This window comes from Dreissena polymorpha, chromosome 8, assembly GCF_020536995.1.
Source record: "Dreissena polymorpha isolate Duluth1 chromosome 8, UMN_Dpol_1.0, whole genome shotgun sequence".
In the NCBI taxonomy this organism is placed as follows: Eukaryota; Metazoa; Mollusca; class Bivalvia; order Myida; family Dreissenidae; genus Dreissena; species Dreissena polymorpha.
Window position 1 is genome coordinate 97,647,764 of NC_068362.1, and position 19,783 is coordinate 97,667,546.

General features: G+C 34.4%; 2 protein-coding genes across 4 annotated transcripts in view; both read left to right on the forward strand.

Moving 5' to 3' along the window:
- The window catches only part of LOC127841050 (uncharacterized), a 29,703-nt gene extending 12,471 nt beyond the window's left edge, over positions 1 to 17,232 (forward strand). For all 3 annotated transcript variants that reach the window (XM_052369566.1, XM_052369567.1, XM_052369568.1), the window contains 6 exons: positions 10,621 to 10,739; positions 11,645 to 11,720; positions 13,210 to 13,355; positions 13,976 to 14,090; positions 14,768 to 14,847; positions 17,077 to 17,232. In XM_052369566.1, the coding sequence (XP_052225526.1) occupies positions 10,621 to 10,739; positions 11,645 to 11,720; positions 13,210 to 13,355; positions 13,976 to 14,090; positions 14,768 to 14,847; positions 17,077 to 17,149 (609 nt within the window). In that variant the 3' untranslated portion in view covers positions 17,150 to 17,232. The remainder of the gene's footprint in view (positions 1 to 10,620; positions 10,740 to 11,644; positions 11,721 to 13,209; positions 13,356 to 13,975; positions 14,091 to 14,767; positions 14,848 to 17,076) is intronic.
- LOC127841051 (uncharacterized) lies at positions 725 to 6,765 on the forward strand. Its single transcript, XM_052369569.1, has 2 exons — positions 725 to 1,239; positions 3,453 to 6,765. Exon 2 carries the CDS (start codon positions 5,011 to 5,013, stop codon positions 6,601 to 6,603), a length of 1,593 nt encoding a protein of 530 aa, XP_052225529.1. The 5' UTR covers positions 725 to 1,239; positions 3,453 to 5,010; the 3' UTR covers positions 6,604 to 6,765.
- Positions 17,233 to 19,783: the final 2,551 nt, after the last annotated feature.

Sequence of the window (19,783 nt, forward strand, 5' to 3'; positions counted from 1 at the left end):
CCAAAACACGCTTTTAACATATTGTACGCAAAGTGAGCCGAAGTTAAATGTTTAGAAAGACATAGAAAATAGATTTTACGATGTTGTATGTTCAGTTGCCGACACAGTCGGAAAAGCTAAACAAAAACGCGACACGACGGATCCAAACTTAAACACACAAAAAAACATTGAACGAGTGGAAGTGACAAGTCTGGTGGCTAATCGTTGAAAAGATTGAAGGGGAGACCCGTTTTAAATGTGAAATATGTAAAAATTCATCTAAGGCATGCAATCTAAACACAGTTTGGGCATATGAAGGTATTGGAAAAATAAAATTGTATAATACTGAAAAGACACTGTTGAACTCGTATAAATAAAGTTGCTAGTATGTTTATTTTGATTTTTTTTGCATGAAAATAACCATTATTATTTATTTTTAGGTCATTCAGAAAAAATAAGAATTATTTTCCAAAACTTAGTAGTAACGTTAAGAATAAAATTTCAGAGTTAAGAATTCTTTTTGAAAATCTGGTAGTATTTTAATAGCAAACCCAGCAGATCTTATCTTATCAGTGGAAGATCTAAGAAAATCAGCAAATCTGCATAGTGGTTCCATTATAAGTTATTTTTATCAAATATCTTTATTAAAAATCAAATTAATATAAATGCAGATTGAAAGAAAAAAAAAATCTCTTTAATATGATATAAATTTTAATAATCTTGAGTTTCTATTTGCTGCTTAATAATCTATATAGAGTTCAAGTACAACGTCTTTGTCCCATTTCCTTTGTTTACTGCATTTTCAAGTACCTGCACTGACCCCCGGTTGTTTACAACACATTTGCGACCTGGCAAGGTTATTTGAATATTAATGATGTTGATATATTTATGTTAACCAATGAACAACGTTTCCAATGATATTCGCGAAAATGAGCTATGTTAATTCTACGAGACGAAAAGTAGTCCAAAAGTCTATGAAAGTTTCTTCATAAAATAATGCTTTATTTTTAATTTCGCATAGAAAATCACAAAATATAAGCTCTTATCTTTCTTTTGGTACCAAAATTATAAATCGGAAACGATATTTAGTACGTCGCATTTATCTTTAAAAATCACGTGTTATGGAATTTTCAATGAAGCCAGAGGTCGAAATAGCGGCGCCATATTGGAAAAATTGATTAAGCTGATAGCGTTATCGAAAACCACAATTTCTTCAACAATTACTTAATATAAACAAAGAAAAACGATAGCAATCAAATGGTAAGTTATTTGTAATTTTTAGCCGGATTTTTTTCGAAAAAATCTCGGCTTATAGATTGATGTTGTCGGGCGGGCGGGGGGGCGGGCGGGCGGGCGGGCGGGGTGGCGGCGTGCTCGAAAATGTTAAAGTTCTTATTTCATGGTATAACTTTGGTATGCTTGGACCTAGAGTCTTCAAACTTGACATGAAGGTTGGCCAGGATTAACAGATGACCACTGGTCATTTCAAGGTCATTCATTTGAAGGTCAAGGTCACTGTGACCTTCAATATAAAAAATGTTAAAGTTCTTATAACTTTGGTATGCTTGGACCTAGAGTCTTGAAACTTGACATGAAGGTTGGCCATAACTAGTTAGTAACCACTGGTCATTTCAAGGTCATTCATTTGAAGGTCAAGGTCACTGTGACCTTGAATGTAAAAATGTTAAAGTTCTTATTTCATGGTATAACTTTGGTATGCTTGGACCTAGAGTCTTCAAACTTGACATGAAGGTTGGCCAGGATTAACAGATGACCACTGGTCATTTCAAGGTCATTCATTTGAAGGTGAAGGTCACTGTGACCTTCAATATAAAAATGTTAAAGTTGTTATAACTTTGGTATGCTTGGACCTAGAGTCTTGAAACTTGACATGAAGGTTGGCCAGAACTAGTAAGTAACCACTGGACATTTCAAGGTCATTCATTTGAAGGTCAAGGTCACTGTGACCTTGAATGTAAAAATGTTAAAGTTGTTATAACTTTGGTATGCTTGGACCTAGAGTCTTGAAACTTGACATGAAGGTTGGCCAGAACTAGTAAGTAACCACTGGACATTTCAAGGTCATTCATTTGAAGGTCAAGGTCACTGTGACCTTGAATGTAAAAATGTTAAAGTTCTTATTTCATGTTATAACTTTGGTATGCTTGTACCTAGAGTCTTCAAACTTGAAATAAAGATTGGCCAGTACTAGAAGATGACCACTGGTCATTTCAATGTCATTCATTTGAAGGTCAAGGTCACTGTGACCTTAAATGTTAAAATGTTAAAATTGTTATAACTTTGGTATGCTTGGACATAGAGTCTTCAAACTTGACATGAAGGTTTGCAAGCACACTTAGATGACCACTGGTCATTTCAAGGTCATTCATTCTAAGGTCAAGGTCACTGTGACCTTGAATGTAAAAATGTTAAAGTTCTTATAACTTTGGTAGGTAAAAATGTTAAAGTTCTTATTCCATGTTATGCTCATGCCTTGAAAAGTACTTACATTTCATTTTGACCTTTGAACAATATTTCAGTAATTTAAGTATTGCATTGACAAAAACACGAAAGGTACTTTCCTGTCATTTAAATCAAAAATCCGGCTTCAATGCGGTCATCTCCGACCGCGGAACTCTTGTAATTATATTATTTTATATGTTGATTTCCCTTTATTCATTACAAAATAGACGATCAAATTTCATTCAGATTGGCCATTTGGAAATTCGTACCGAATTTCAGCAGTCTGCTGTCAAAGTGCCTCTATTTATCGCATTTATGTTGCAAAATACGTAAAACCAAATGCAAATAAACACAACCGAAGTATTTTAATGTGTTTCTAAGTATATATTTAATGTCAAATGACCAATATTTGTAATGTTTAATGCGTACGTAATACTTTATTTATTTTGTTAATATCGAACTCAGTACGTTCGTACCATTGATTGGCATTGTGTTTTTGTTTTCATTTATTTTCTTTATAGTTTATTTGGTTGACTCATTAACTTTTTTTTCTTTATTGAAGAAAATATTAAAAACAAACAAAATTAATCGTTATTTTAAATAATGAATAATGTCTTGTTACAGTTGAAATTAATTGTTTTTTTTAACCCTTTACCACTTAGATACGTATTTTACGCATTTGTAGTCCCATCAGAAAATTGAATTTTATTAAATACCTTTCTAACTAGATTCAAATTTTATAGAGTTCATTTCCAAACCTCAGATACTGATGAGCAGCAAACAGCATAAATCCTGAACAGACTGTGAGTTACTCGCAGGCTGTTCTGGTTTGATGCTGGTTGCGCATAGCCATTTTCACTTTGCTTCTGTGGGGGAAAGGGTTAAATCAATTTTAATTAAACAAACATGACATGTTTTTATTTGAAAAAATACAACACAAATAAATACAAACAAACACATATACGAATCGCTCATCCCAGTTTGTTAATTATTTGTTGTTTGTATTTCAGGTGGTAGTCTTAAGTACCTGATGCCATGTCATATCCAGGCGTATTCTGCGAGGCCGTTGGCATATCCACTGATATGCTGAACGGCACCACCGACAAACTTGCAACAACACTTACCAACGGAGCTGTTCTTGAATTGTACGAATATTGCTAAGACAATAATATTAACAACTCGCAACTTGTGCACATTTTGTCTGAGTTTGATAGAAATTTTGTGAACAATAAAACTCAGTCAATAATCAGCAAGATTCAGAGACTTATTGAAACAAAGAATAAACTGAAACACAAAAAGAAAGTTCCAGGGGTACAGAACGTCGACACATTATTAAATAAACATTTTACAAGTGTGAAGAACGTGCCTAAATTGAACACCGATGTGACTGTGAGTGATGACAAGTCGGAGTGCGGTGCAACAGTCGAGTCTTCACCATCATGCTCATTAATTAAAGATTTGTCGACAGAAGTGAATCAACGTTTATCAGTTTCAGTGCAGACAAACTTTGAAAATGTTGATTATGAAGCTCTCAACAAAAGCACTTATTTGCTGCAATTTGAAAATGCAAAAAAGCTGAATGTTTTTGGACGGCTGAAGAAGAAAATCAGTGGTAAACATGAACAGTTAAATGCCATTGAGAAGATTGGACATTACTCAGTACGAAATGTGAATAAACGAGATAAAAGGACAGTGAAAAATGTGATGCTTCTTCGTAAGTCTGAGAGTTCAAAACATTACTGACAAGAAAGGTGCAAAAACTTACAGCAAAGAGCACTTGTTTAACGAAAGAAGTTAATGACTTGAAGGTTTGTTTGACCGAATTGCAAAAACAAAATGAAACCATGGAGACAAAATATGATGATCTACTTGGTCGTTTCAACATTGAAAAAGACAAAAAACTGTTAGCACAAAAGTCAAACAGCTACCTCAAGAAAATGAATAGCGGTCTGCTTGAGAAAAGTACAGACAGACAGCATCATGAGTGTGAACATCTTTATGAACTTGAGAGGTGCAATTTAACTATAAAAGGACTTGTTAGAAGAGAAATACTTCAAGATATGTGAATTGGTGGACAGTCATGTTACAGACAATAACTTTAATGTTGAAACCAAGAAAGATAACATATATACAGATGATGTTCGTTTATGTGTTATTGAATTGGCTGGTCTAGAAGTTGCAGCGGAAAAAGTTTCACCAGTTATTCAAGCTGTACTGAAACACCTAACAAAAATTGACTTGCCAAATCGTGACTTACCAAACGCAACAACTGCACAAGCAATAATTGATGAAGGACATTATATTGCAAAAGTCTTTATTGCTGAAAAACTTGAAAACTCAAAAAATTGGGGACTGGGTCGTGATGGGACGACACGAAAAAAGCAGAAAGTTGTTGACACTGCTGTCACACTACACACGGGCGTCAACATAAGCCTAGGATTCACCTGAATAGCCAGAGAGACAGCAGAGACTATTCAGCAAGTTACAGAGTCGCATCTCCAAGAACTTGCTGCAGTTAATGAAAGTGAAAACTATATAGTTGAGGCATTAGCTAAGTTGGCTTTCACGATGTCTGATAGAGCTGCCAATGAGAAGAAGGCAGATGAGCTATTAGATGAATGGAGATCTGAGATGTTAAGAACCTACAATGGTGAACATAGGGCCGTTGAACACTTCCATTGCATGGCTCATGTGTTACTTGGGCTCCATAATTACACAATGCCGGATCTGAAAGAGTTTGAAAAGTCATGGAGCAGCGACCATGGTCCTCTTGGACGTGATGCTATGCCATTTTTTGCCAACTGGAAAAAAGAGTCTGCTGTGAGTCGTACTGTCCGAACTGCCTCTGAAACATTTGGACCTGCTGGTGGCCATTTGGGAGTAAGAGATCGATGGGAGGCGTATTGTTGCGAAAAAGGACTGAAATCTCTGATCGGTAACTACAGGGACAACAGGTTCAATTGTTTATTTCAAACGTCAGCAGAGGTGTTTGTTCACAGAAAAGATTTCCTTCATGTTCTTAATAGTGTATCAAAGCCAAACATGAAAATCAAGGCAGTCAAGTCAGACCTGGAATCGGATGAGATATGTACACTAATTCAGTGTTTAGGACTCTTCTACTTGAAGCTCACGGGACCATACTGGCATTTGATAACATGCGGAAAAGTCAGCTACCACAAACTGTGTACACATATTCAGGACATTGAAAAGTTCTTGGAAGACTGTGTGAAATGTCCTGAAAAGCTTCTTGACAAAACTGAACACTGGGCTTCTGAAGACCCATTAGACATTTCAAAAAGTGTCAACAACTACAACCGCCTGGCCAGTGATCTATTCATCATTCAAGAAGGAATGAAAACCATACTGATGAAAGTTATACCAGTGGTCGCAACAGCAATGTTAAAATGCGTAAGAAAACAACTTGTTGACTTTTTGGAAGACGGCCAGTTTGGGAATCCTTCCAGTGACAAAGAACTGACCATTAGTGACTTTGCCCCAGTAACAAATCTTTCCTGTGAGCATCACTTCGGTGATTTAGATTCCAGCCAGAAGAGACGGCCCAATGCCTCCTATCACCACCATTTGTCCATCCAAATGATAAAACGAAACCGACGGCAAATGATGACCTGGCTTGGAAGTAAGGGTCCAACTGAAAGATCCAATTTAATGAAGGCAGCACATAAGGGGGGCAAGACCTTGAGGTTACGGCACACGGAAAATGAAAAAAAGGTACTTCAAGACATCCATGAAAGTATGGTTATGGAGGAAGAATCCAAGAATACAATTAAGAAGCGAAAAAATTGTGTTCCAGAGCCAGAGGTGCAAAATAAAAAGCAAAAGCTAAGTACATTTGAACCTGTGGACATTCAGAACATAAATGAATATGTGGTAGTGGCATACCAGGATGGTTGGTACCCCGGTTGTGTAGAAAACATTACAGCAAGTTCAGACACAGTGACCGTGAAATTTCTTTCACCTAGTACAAAACCAGGATTTTTCCAATGGCCATCTAGAGAGGACAGACAAATAGTTCTCAAACAGTTTGTCATCTACAGGAACTTTGTACCAGACTGTGTGTGTTCTGGCCGTCAGTGGTTCATAAAAGAACATGACAATATTGATGCTGTATACAATAACTTCCATGCCACATTTTTTTGTTGACATGAAACTTTGGAACTTGCTTTGTAGCTCAAATTCTGTTTGTAAATAAAAGAAAATTATGTGCATGATGTTATAATGAACTGTTAATTTGCCAAAGATGATAATTAACTTTGTTTAATATGATTTTGACTGAAATTTATTGTTTTTATTATTGACATCTTGAAAAAATTAAAAAAGTAAAATTTGTAATGATTTGTTTTTGTAATTACTTATTCAAGCATTGGAATATCAGTAGTTTTGAATACATGAACAGATTCCTCATACCAAAATACATAAGGATACCAAATTTTACCATGTAAAATAAAAAAGTTATTGAAATATTTGTGGGAAAAATATTTTTACGGTGCCCCGATTTCGCGATTAACTTTTATCATTTATAGAGCGAAAAATTTCCAAGAAAACGTACAACTGTTCCAAAGTAAAATGATCATAACTTTTTTATTTTTAAAGATATTTGAAAAAAACAAAAAGTACTGAGTAAGTCTATTCTTCCTCTATACAAATAACATATTTTCAATCACTTCCTTCATATTTGAAAAATCTGCTGGGGTTGCTAAATTTAAGAATTTCACAAAACCTTATCTGGAGCTCTGACAATAGTGCCTTATTTACTTCCTTAGCATTTGTACACTGCAGACTTCACTACGTTACACAGTTCCCATTGATGCAAGAGCTGAAGGAACCCATTGTTTATTCCAGTTTTATTTTGTTAACCAGGTTTTCCGAAGGAAAAAACTGGTTATTAGATTGGCGAATGCGGGCGGGCTGGCTGGCTGGCTGGCTGGCGGGCTGGCTGGCGGGCTGGCGGAATAAGCTTGTCCGGGCCATAACTATGTCGTTCATTGTCAGATGTTAAAATCACTTGGCACATTTGTTCACCATCATTGGACGGTGTGTCGCGCAAAATAATTACGTCGATATCTCCAAGGTCAAGGTCACACTTTGAGTTCAAAGGTCAAAAATGGCCATAAATGAGCTTGTCCGAGCCATAACTATGTCGTTCATCGTCAGATTTTAAAATCATTTGGCACATTTGTTCACCATCATTGGACGGTGTGTCGCGCGAAATAATTACGTCGATATCTCCAAGGTCAAGGTCACACTTTGAGTTCAAAGGTCAAAAATGGCCATAAATGAGCTTGTCCTGGCCATAACTATGTCATTCATTGTGACATTTTAAAATCATTTGGCACATTTGTTCACCATCATGGGACGGTGTGTCCCACGAAAGAATCACGTCAATATCTCCAATGTCAAGGTCGCCACAACTAAAAATAGATTTAAAAAAAAAAAAAAAAACTTACAAAGGGGGTTAATTTTTTTGGTCATTTCAAAAGTTCAGTTTGAGTTTTCTCCCTTTATCAGATTTTTTTTTCACAATGAAAACCTGGTTTTGTGACAATTTTGTCCCTTGTTTCCATTGCAGGGCTCAACATTAACTTTTAAAGCCACTTGTCTGGTCGGACATGTAGACCAAAATTTCACTTGTCCTGACCAAAAAGCAACTGGTCCTGACCATTATATCTTGTTCTGCTCAGTACTTTGCAAAATAATGAAATAATACAAAATGCTCAAATCATAAAGACTTTAATCGTTCAAAATACATGTTAACATAATTGTAGGCAGGGCCAAAGAAAAAAATATGTCTGGAGCAGTTGACACGACCGACCCTATTTTTTACCGCCGACCCTAAACTTTTTTCTTGCTCCGATACGAAAAAATTTAAAACAAAAAGTTGAAAGATTGATCTTTCTTTTAATGCCAAAATTATTGTTTGTTAAGCAGAAATAGGTGTCCGCATCTTAAGTTAACCCGAACTTGACACCAAGGTTGAGCCGAGATTTTTTTCCACCATTTTGTATTGAAACTGGAATTCAGCGTAGCGGAAAAAAATCCAATAACAAGGCAAAGTCATATTTATATCGAATAAAACCCGACTGATTTTAAAAGATATATACATTTTAAACATTATTTCAAATTATTGTAATTTAAATTTCGGTATTTTGTAATATAATTTAATTACACAAACTGATCGTACCCTCGATTCGAAGTTTGACAGCTTCGCGTTTGTTTTTATGTGAACGTTTCCGTGTTTTATTAAATAAAAACATAACCTCAAGTGTGCAACAGTACTTGCTATATCAATAAGGTTAATATCTGTAATATCTTTCATAGTTTTTGTGCACAAATTTCCTTTAAATTATTTAAAACATGTTGATACCAAATGGTTATCTATAGTCCTGAGTATGGTGTAGTATCAATTGAAAATATTGGAATCTCTTGCGCTTTGTCGTATAAACGTAAACAAAATATAATCAACACAGTTTTGTGGTAACTCCACATAAATAATGGATTTAACATTTTAAAGGCATTTTTTCTCTGTAAGTAAATTATAAAGACCACTGTCTTGTCCTGTCGGACTCGCAAATTCTTTATTTACTTGTCCGGACTAACAATTTAGTTGTCCCGGACAGTCGGACTACCGTTAATGTCGAGTCCTGCATTGACAACAATTTGACCAAACCTTATGCATGTTTACATGATATTTCTGTTTTTTAATGTAGAGATATAGAGATACATGTATTGTTTGAGTGGTTATGTAATATGGAATTTATTACACAAGTTATTTGAAAAAGATTAAACTGATGCTTTGTAGAGTTTTTATCATTTACAAATAATGAATGTAATAAATTCTGTATTACATGACAACGGATATGATGTTCTATTGATATCATAGGTACATCATGTTTAGTAATTAAAGATAAATGCACAGAGCCAAATGCCCTGATACATTTTCTGATGATGCCATAGCTAGTGAGGTAACTTCAAGGTGTTGCAGCGTAGTATTAAAAATATTAAACAGCATTATTACACATCGCGATGTCATCAATGATGTAGAAACCATTATTTGAAACTGGAATAAACAATGTAGCGCAACTGTTTCATTGACCAATCAATGATGTCATAAAAGATGCGAACAAATTTGGTGGATGGCTTTTTGTGATAGATTTATGGTGTTGGTATTTAGACTGTTATAATTAAACATGTATTGCTTATAGATCTGTTTAGGCATGTTTCATGCTTGTTAACCCTAAAAGCAATGTAATCTTATACACCAACTGGTTTTTCACAGGACAACATGATAAACTATGCACATAGCTGTTTTGCCAAATAACAACCCACCACATATATAGCTTATACTAATATCATGTAATTACCATTATGTATATATGTTACTGTACTAACCATCATGTAGATACATGTATTGCTAATACTTGCACGATAACTTGTTTTATAATACCTAGGAAAAATGCTTTCTTTCTTGCAAAATACGTAGTTACATGTATGCTAAAAAGTATGTCTGAGAAGTCTGCAGTGTACAAAAGCATGGCAACTTATATCCTATATCTACTTTTAGAGAATTGTGATTTTCTGTTGGAACCTCAATCTTGTCATGATTGTTTTTTTAATTGGATAACTTGAGTAAATTGTCATAATATAATACTAAATTTGCGTGTATCTGTGTCTTTAATCAATGAAAAAAAACATTTTAGGTTGCAAGTCACAGTTAGATATGGGTGTTGGGCCTCAACCAGATGCAGTGCACAATGTCATGTATAGTGAGTACAGAAATACTGTGTTATTATGACTCTGGTAAGACTTATGTATTCCTTCTTTTGAGGGAAAAGTTCCTACTTTTTTTGCAAAAGTAGTTCCTATTTTTTCCTACTTTTTGAAAAAAGGTCACTTGACAGCCTGCATACGTATACAGTTATCTATGTTTGCTGCCATTGACATGAGCCTGAATTGAAAATTATTCTAGACTTGACTGCATTTTACATGTTGCTTCACTAGAAAATTACAGCTCGGTGACAAGAATTATTGAAATTGTGAAAGTCTGTTTTGTTGATGTGCAAAGCAACAATCAAACATGTCTTAAAATGGTATTGACTTGTTTAATTCCTGTACATTTGCATTGAACATTATGTTTTTTGGTTCATTCAGTGTGTCTTTCAGTTTGTATACCAGCCAGCCCAAATGCAGCCAAACACGCTGGTTGAAGGCCGGACAGATGAAGGTGTCGCAATCATGTCCAAGTTTCCTATCATTTCATGGGAATACCATAAGCTTTTCATGTAGGGCTCTAATTTGTTTTTTTGGTTCTTTAAAATAGCTTTTCCCACTTTATTTTTCATTATCTCATCGGATTTTTATTAGTGATTTTAAGTATTTAAATGTCATTTAAGGACTGTAAAATTGTTTTGAAAAAAAAATCAGCCCAAATACCTTATTGATGCTTAAAATCACTAACCTACAGAAAAAAAATAAAAAATCGAATGGGATTTTTTTGCATGCAGAAAAGGGCAAAAAATCACAAGGGAAGAACAGAAAATCCCATGGGAAAACAAAAAATCTCATAAGTAAATGTAAAAATCCCATTGGAAGGCCAATATTGGACGTGAATTAATAGTGAAAAATGCTTTACAAGAAAAAATTAACAATTATTTAAAAAAAGTTTTCTTTAGCATACTTTATCTCAAAGTGAAAAGTGTACTTAAGTTTGCGAAAGTTCAGTTCGCAAAGTTTTTTCTGGTTGGGGTTATACATTTATCATCTAATCTCTGAAATAATGTAGTTACAAGTTTACATACTACTTCATAAGTGTTTATCCCTCCAACATTGATGTTCAAATGTAGAGCTGTTCATTTTGTTTATTTTCTATTTGTATTAAAATCCCAATTAAGCAATTTCAGACATTGTTTTGGGGATTATTTCCTATATGTGAGTGTCTGCAACAATTATTGGGAGAATAGGTTAAATGGTTAACTTTTTGGGTTAACTAAGGTATGGGGATTCTTCTGAACAATCACTGATGAAACTCTGTTTTCTGTCAAATTCAGCATTCTGGTGAGATTTTAGGTATTATGACATCATTTGGATAATGACAGATTTATGTTTAAACTTCCTATAAATGTTACATTCTTAAATAGAGGAAACAATAAGAAAAATGTGATTTAAATATAATGTATTTTATTCACAGAAACCGAAGCAATAGCGCTGATACTCATCAAAGAATTCTTCTCCAGGCAGATATCTATGTCCCCCACATTGGCATTGTAAGGAAACTTTCCATTTGCACTTAAAACCACCTGTTTCTTGCTGTGCTAATTATATGTTACTCATCTACGTCATTGTGCACATTTGCACTGTAAAAACATGACATTATTAACAATAACTTGTTTCTCATTTGCCTTTGGAACCTAAATTCTTTGGCAGTGCTATGGGTATGTTGTGGCCAACTTACATTAAATTGCCACACTGGATTACAACAAACTCGACGAGCTGCAATTCTACATATTATTGTTATATAACACTTCGTTTATAACACTGACGCAGCCGCTAACATTTTATAAACAGTGAATTTAAATACAGACTTCTATTAACTATAATGACTCCCATGTTACTCAAAAAACAGACTACCGAATAACTCTTGAAAGAAAGAAAAAACTGGTAACAGTCATCTTCAGTTTTTATAGCCAGAAAGCACGTGGTCCGTGCATGCAAAACACAAGGGTCGTGTACGTCGTGTTGCATGTGCAGAGACGTTAGCTCTGTCAGAGCTACGGATCTGAGATCAATAAGTAAACGTGCACTTTACGTATAGGACACGTTACACAAGAGAGCACCACGACTACGAAGTTATTATAATGCAATTTCAACAAATATCTTGATCTTAACAAAATGAAAGTCAATATATATATATATATATATATATATATATATATATATATATATATATATATATATATATATATATATATATATATATATATATATATATGTATATATATATATATATATCGCATTCGCGACATATGTTATCCATCAAGTATACATTGGCAATATAAGGAAACTTGTTGTTGGAATTAAAGTGTTGCTGGTTGTAAAAAGAACATTCATTTCTCATGTTGAGCAATGGTCTGTCATCCACTTCTCTTTATTACAAAATCCTCTCAAGTGTTCAATTAATTTAAAATAAAAGTGTTTCTAAGTGATTTATAAATAAATAGATTTTATGTATAAGTCAGGTGGCTCTACAAGAATTTGAAGAGCTTATAATTGTTTATCTTATCTAAAAACCAAGCAACCAATATTTGATTCATATTGAAGAATGTGCAGTATTTGTTAAATGTTTTCATACATTGAGATAAGTGGTCGACATTCTTATAGGAAAACTGGGCGAAATGCATGTTTGTTATTAATGTGCGTTAAGTGTCGTCTGAGATTTGCCAGTCTGCACAAGCTACTCTGGACAACTTTTTCCGCCTAGACTGGATTTTTAAGAGTCACTTCCCTTGAAGAAACAGTTGATAAAAGCTGTAAGTGTTGCCCCTGATTAGCCTGTGCAGACATCACAGGTTTATCATAGATGGAACTAAATGCACATTCAATTTAAGCCTGAATTTTTCTTAGCTAAATTATTTTGGGGGGAAAAAAAAAACAGACAATTTACATAGAATTCATATGACCATAACTTTTTTGTTCATACCATAAATGCCTTGCGCCAGTTTCGCAATTACAAATGTGTCAAGTTTCTTTCCTCAGGTGCATGTGTTCACGACCCATTTGTCCTTAAGCCATGAGGCCAGGGAGAAGTCAGTGGAACAGATCTGGAGTATAGTGAAGGCCAAACAGGGACCAGCTATTGTCATGGGGGATTTTAATGCAAAACCTCATGAAAAAGCTATGAGGTGTGAACTTCTTTAATGACACATTGAAAGATAGGTCTGTTATTATACTCACATTATTAAAGAAAGGGCTGTAGTATGCTTACACCTGTGAGTCAATATCACAAATTGAGGTCAAATATTAAAAAAGCAAAATGAATTGAGAATTTTTTATATCTTTACCTGAACACATTTTTACTAGAGGTTGTATGTTTGTGCAGGGACCTATTCAAACAAAAGGTCCCTGGTTTGTGATGATGGCATTCTTGTTTTGAATCATATTATATCCCTGCAATCAGTTCGTAATTTTATTTCTTCTATTTCAAAATCACTGTTTTTTCATCTTTCCATCCAAAATGTGTAGAATGTAACTTCTCCATGATTTCAAAGCATGAAAGATTTCTAATTAATATGGTTTACCTATATGAGACGGTTTGTAATGTAGAACCTGCATAGCTACCTTCAAGGTCAAGCTCAAACTTTAAGGTAAAAGGTAAAAAAAGAACCAATTTTCTGATACTTAATTTTACAATTTCGTTCAAACTTGAGGGACATAACAGTTTATAAAAAGCTCAACTTATGAACAGTGTTTTTAATGCCTTGAAAGGTTGAATATCTCAGTTTGTGTGTATTGGTTCTTTCAGGTTTTTAAAAGGGTTTGCAAAAAAGAATGATTCAAAATTGATTGATGTATGGTCGTTCACAAATACTGACAAAGGATTCACCTTCAGTGCTCTTCAACCAAACTTAACCAAACGGGTAAATATTGTTATGTTGAAAAAATAATCAAAACAAATAATCTTTATTATTTATATAATTGTAAGAGTCAATCATTGTGGGTCACTCCAAAAATATATTTTTTTACTTTTATAATAGGCTATCAATGCTACTTATATGCATTTGATGCATTTAAACATCAGTTTTGATATATATTTATGCATATGCAAAATTAATGAACGTACACATAATTGGCTTTGGTGTAAATTGTCAGTCCATTAATTGCTGTTCGTCATATACAGCCCTTAAGGGCTAAATATTACAATACAAGAACCAGGACTTGTCTGATAATTGATATCAGAACACGAATAATGTGCAGAACCAAGCGTTAAGTGTATTAAAATTGTTAGCTTGCCTGGAAACTTTAAATATGCTTGTCCCTGAAATGACAAGACATTGATAACTGAGAGTGTCAGACATCAGGCAATGTCTAGGAAACTATGTAAGTTGGATTTGCATTTATATTTGATGTGTTTGATTCAACACCAAAAATTTTTCAATATAACGTTTGTGAAAATCGAGTACTCAGCTATAGAATTTTTTTTTTAACTGGTAAATTAATTTGCCAACTCAGCCATTGATTGATCTTTTGCAGATGGTCAATAATTGCCACCTCAAACCTGTCATTTGCATACCTGAAGCATCTGAATCTATTCCAGATTGACTACATATTCTTCAAGCCTGGGCCTGACTGTTGCCTTATCCACGACTGCTACACAGTAGATGATGGGGCTAGAAGGTTAAATGTATATTATATAATTAAAAAATATCTATATACTGGTACCCATGCTGGGAAGTTTTTTTTTGGAATCTGGCGTGATGTACACATTTACTGTTTTAAGTTTGCTAAGTTAGGTAAATCTGTCTAGGGTTTAAATTAAAACTTCAAATATGTCATCCCTGTCATGCCCAAAGATCCATTGTCATGAGTTAATCGCCTTTGAACTAAGCCATGGCATTAGCATAAGATGTTATAAGGTTGTGAAACAAACTACTTCCTCTTTTCTGACATAGTTACATTTACACTTCAATTATGTTATTAACATAAATGTATTTTTATGCCCCCGGTAAGGTGGCATATAGCAGTTGAACTGTCCGTCAGTATGTCAGTCAGTCCGTTCGTCCGAAAACTTTAATGGTCATAACTTTTTCAATATTTAACATAGCAACTTGATATTTGGCATGCATGTGCATCTCATGGAGCTGCACATTTTGAGTGGTAAAAGATGAAGGTCATCCTTCGAAGCCAAATGTCTAATATATGGCGTCTGTCCGTCCGTCCGAAAACTTTAACATTGGCCATAACTTTTTCACTATTGAAGATAGCAACTTGATAATTGGCATGCATGTGTATCTTCTGGAGCTGAACATTTCGATTGGTGAAAGGTCAAGGTCAAGGTCATCCTTCAAGGTCAAATGTCAAAAGTTCCATCCGTCCGAAAACTTTTACATTGGCCATAACTTTTTAAATATTGAAGATAGCAACTTGATATTTGATATGCATTTGTATCTCCTGGAGCTGAACATTTTGAGTGGTGAAAGGTGAAAATCAAGGTCATTCTTCAAGGTTAAATGTCAAATATTCTGTCCATCCGAAAACTTTAACTTTGGCCATAACTTTTAAATATTGAAGATAGAAACTTGATATTTGGCATGCATGTGTATCTCATGGAGCTGCACATTTTGACTGGTGAAAGGTCAAGGTAATCCTTTAAGGTCAAAGGTCAAATTTTGCAATATTGAAGATAGCAACTAGATATTTAAAATGCATGCGTATCTCGTGTAGCTGCACATTTTTGAGTGGTGAAAGGTCAGGTCAGCCGTCAAGGTCAAAGGTCAAATTTTTCTTTCCTAAAACTTTAACCTTCGCTCAAGTTTGGTAATAACTTTTTGAATATTGAAGATAGCATTTTGATATTTGGCATGCATGTGTATCTCATGGACCTACACATTTTGAGTGGTGAAAGGTCAAGGTCATCCTTTAAGGTCAAAGGTAAAAATTTATGGCTTCAAAGCGGCGCAATTGGGGGCATTGTGTTTCTGACAAACACATCTCTTGTTGGGTAGATAACATTGTTTAGTGGTCCTTTTCAATTGGTTTCAAAACCATGCCCCTGTGTTCAGAACTTACCCACGCACATGGACTACCAAAACTATTCAGTATTAGCTTGCCACATATGCGGCAGGGTATTTTTATGCCCCTGGATCGAAAGATCGGGGGTATATTGTTTTTGGCCAGTCTGTCATTGTATGTGTGTGTGTGTCCCAAAACTTTAACCAAAACTTTAACCTTCTTCATAACTTTTGCAATATTGAACGTAGCAACTTGATATTTGGCATGCATGTGTATCTCATGGAGCTGAACATTTTGAGTGGAAAAAGGTCAAGGTCATCCTTCAAGGTCAAAGGTCAAAAAAATAAATTTAAAAACTTTAACCAAAACTTTAACCTTCTTCATAACTTTTGCAATATTGAACGTAGCAACTTGATATTTGGCATGCATGTGTATCTCATAGTGCTGCCTATTTTGAGCGGTGAAGAGTCAATGTCAAGGTCATCCTTCAAGGTCAAAGGTCAAAAAAAATAATTAAAGCGGCGCATTAGGGGGCATTGTGTTTCTGACAAACACATCTCTTGTTCTTAGTTCGTATTGTTACAAGCTCTTTTCGTTCTTATTTGGTCAATAAATAATAATAAGGAGTTATGATGAGTACTCGTTAAACCGTGAGAGACTGAGCACATCTGCTTAACTAGAATTTCTTATGATAAAGGTAATTATTACTGTATGTATTTGTCAGATTTGCAATGTGCCCAAGTTAACCTTCATACCTAATTCGTTCAAATTTTGTTTTGGGTATGTCCATTTTCTTAAACTCTAAGTGAATATATTCCATCCTGTATACAATAGAGACTGTTTTTTAGTTAGAACATGTCCATTTACTCACTCCTTCCGCTTGTGTATTTTCAGTGTAGAGGCAGCCTCAGACCATCTTCCTGTGGTTGCAGAAATCAAAACACAGTCCAAAAAGAACTCTTTATGAAGCACTGCATGTCAGTGCTTAGTCTGTGATTGTTTGTTTGTGATACATTATTTAACAATATATTTTTACATTTTTAATTAAAAGTGTTGGTGTCTTTTTTAGCTTACAACATGTCTATGGTTGATTTCTTCAATCATCTTTTCTTTGTCATGAACATTTACCTTGTTTACCTTGTTAACAGACAAGAAAACTTATTTATTGCACAATCCTCAAAACTGCGTTAGATGTTTAGATTTGTCCCAATGATATACAGGCTGTGTTCGAAACAAGGTCCAAAATTTACATCATTTGGTCAAATGGATAAAAAAAATGCTTTTCTTAGAGTATGTACCTTTAACAATATAAACTATACCTCTAAGTATTCTTCTAACATAATATCTAAGGTTTGATGATAGTAACCATAAAACAGATTGTCTTACAGTGAATGCCAACAGCCTTGCACTGAGTACATACCATATCAACATTTTATTTACTCAAACCAACACATTAATATTAAGGAATAACGTTGAAACAATATCATCTGATGGTGCTTTAAAGGGGTCTGTTCACAGATTGTGCCATGTATTGTCATTAAATGTTTTTTTTGATAAATGTAAACATTGGATCTAAAAAGCTCCAGGGAAGAAAAGAGTAACCCTTAACTGGGCTCGAACCAGTTACCCCTGGAGTAAAACGCGCTCATACAATGAGTGATGAATTTTATACTATAAGCAATTTTCGTAGTGTCACAAAATATAATGACAACTACAAAACTCCAAATTATTCAATCTTTTCGCGTTGCAACGCTTTATAGTTTCAGGTTTTTAAATCATCAAAAGATGCATATAATGGATATTTTAGAGCATGGTAATGTTGAGTATTACTGTTTCCTCACAAATATCATAACTACAACGAAAATTTGCGAATCTGAAACAACTTTTTTTAATTTTGTCAATTTAAGAAAATTTGAAAAGACCCCTTTAAATTAAAAGACGCTGCAGAACCAAATTGTGTTTATTGGAGCAAATCTGCAGAGAATAGTTGTCCATGTCTCACTTTAAAATTGATTCTTCTAAGAATATATGTAAGTAACCTTAAAACAGAATGTCAAAGAGAACATATGGGTAACCTTAAAACAGAATGCCAGATGGTACATGTGAGTAACCTTAAAACAAAATTTCAAAGAGAACATGTAAGTAACCTCAAAACAGAATGCCAAATGGTACGTGTGAGTAACCTTAAAACAGAATGTATAAGAGAACATGTGAGTGACCTTAAAACAGAATGTCTAAGAGAACATGACGCAAGTAACCTTAAAACAGAATACAGATTATCGACCGATTAAATAATTATAAACCCGGACAAACGACACCCGATTTAAGACTAAGAAACAGTTAATATTTTTTTACCAATAAAGACGTAACAAATAAAGCAAATCGCCTACAGTTGTCAGCTGCAGTCTATTAAGCTAAGCGAACACAAACGTACAACATATAATAAATTCCTTAAAACAAAGCATAACGTCACTATCATGTTTAAAAAAGAAAATCGCCTTTAGTTGTAAGCAGCAGACTCTTACGCTAAGTGAACACACTTCCCAGTGGATTCGAGTAATTCCGTTAGAAGTTCCTTGCTTTCTAACTTCTCGCACAGTCTGTTGAGGCGGCATTGGTGGGCGTTTGCAGCCCTCTTGTGCTTCCTTGCTACGGATTGTCCAGAGCGGTGCCCGTTATATCTGCCTCTACCCTGGCGTTGTAGCAGATAACGTTAATCAATGCACACTTACCCGGATACCCGATAGCGGATTACACTAATTAGTTCAACAAGGTGCGGCCGGGCTTTAATCGGTTGCCGATTGTCCGGGTTTACAATTAAATCGGATGCCAATTGTCCTGGTCGACAAATGTACAGGCTTGCCAATTTTCCGGTTATACAAAAAACACACATTGTCGATTGTCAGGGTGTACACAAACATGGATTGTGAGCAGTACATGTACAAATATAACATTTTAATCTTGGAGGTAAATTGGAAGCATTTCGGTGTTGGGTTAGTAACGGAGAAAAGCATGACCATACTTGGTTTACTCCAATCTCCATTCAATTTTCAAAATATATATATATATATATATATATATATATATATATATATATATATATATATATATATATATATATATATATATATATATATCAAGCAGCCAGGCAAAATTACGCGGAAGAAACTTAATAATATATTTACACAACAATGCCTGTGTCGGATGTGCTGTCTTCTATTTAACATATGTATTTGGTAGGAGACTTTAGTGATAACCTCGGAATGAAAATTAATAATCAATAAATTGTGGTCGCATTAATGAGACATAGGAACTCATTTTATTTTTGCATTAACAATTTATGTGCGTTCAGGATAGTTTTACGTGACACGCATTACATTCATGCGCAAATGCTTGCCAACATGTGCACACTGGCGATAGCTTACACCTCCGCCTGATATTGCTAATACGTGCTTTATAGCTAGACTGCACTGTGCTGAATCGCTTTATTGTATTTTTATGTTGACAATAACGATTGTATAAAAATTATCTTACATCACTTTACAAAAAAATAAAATAATCTAAACTGTTATATGAAACTTTTTTACATTGTTAATATGTC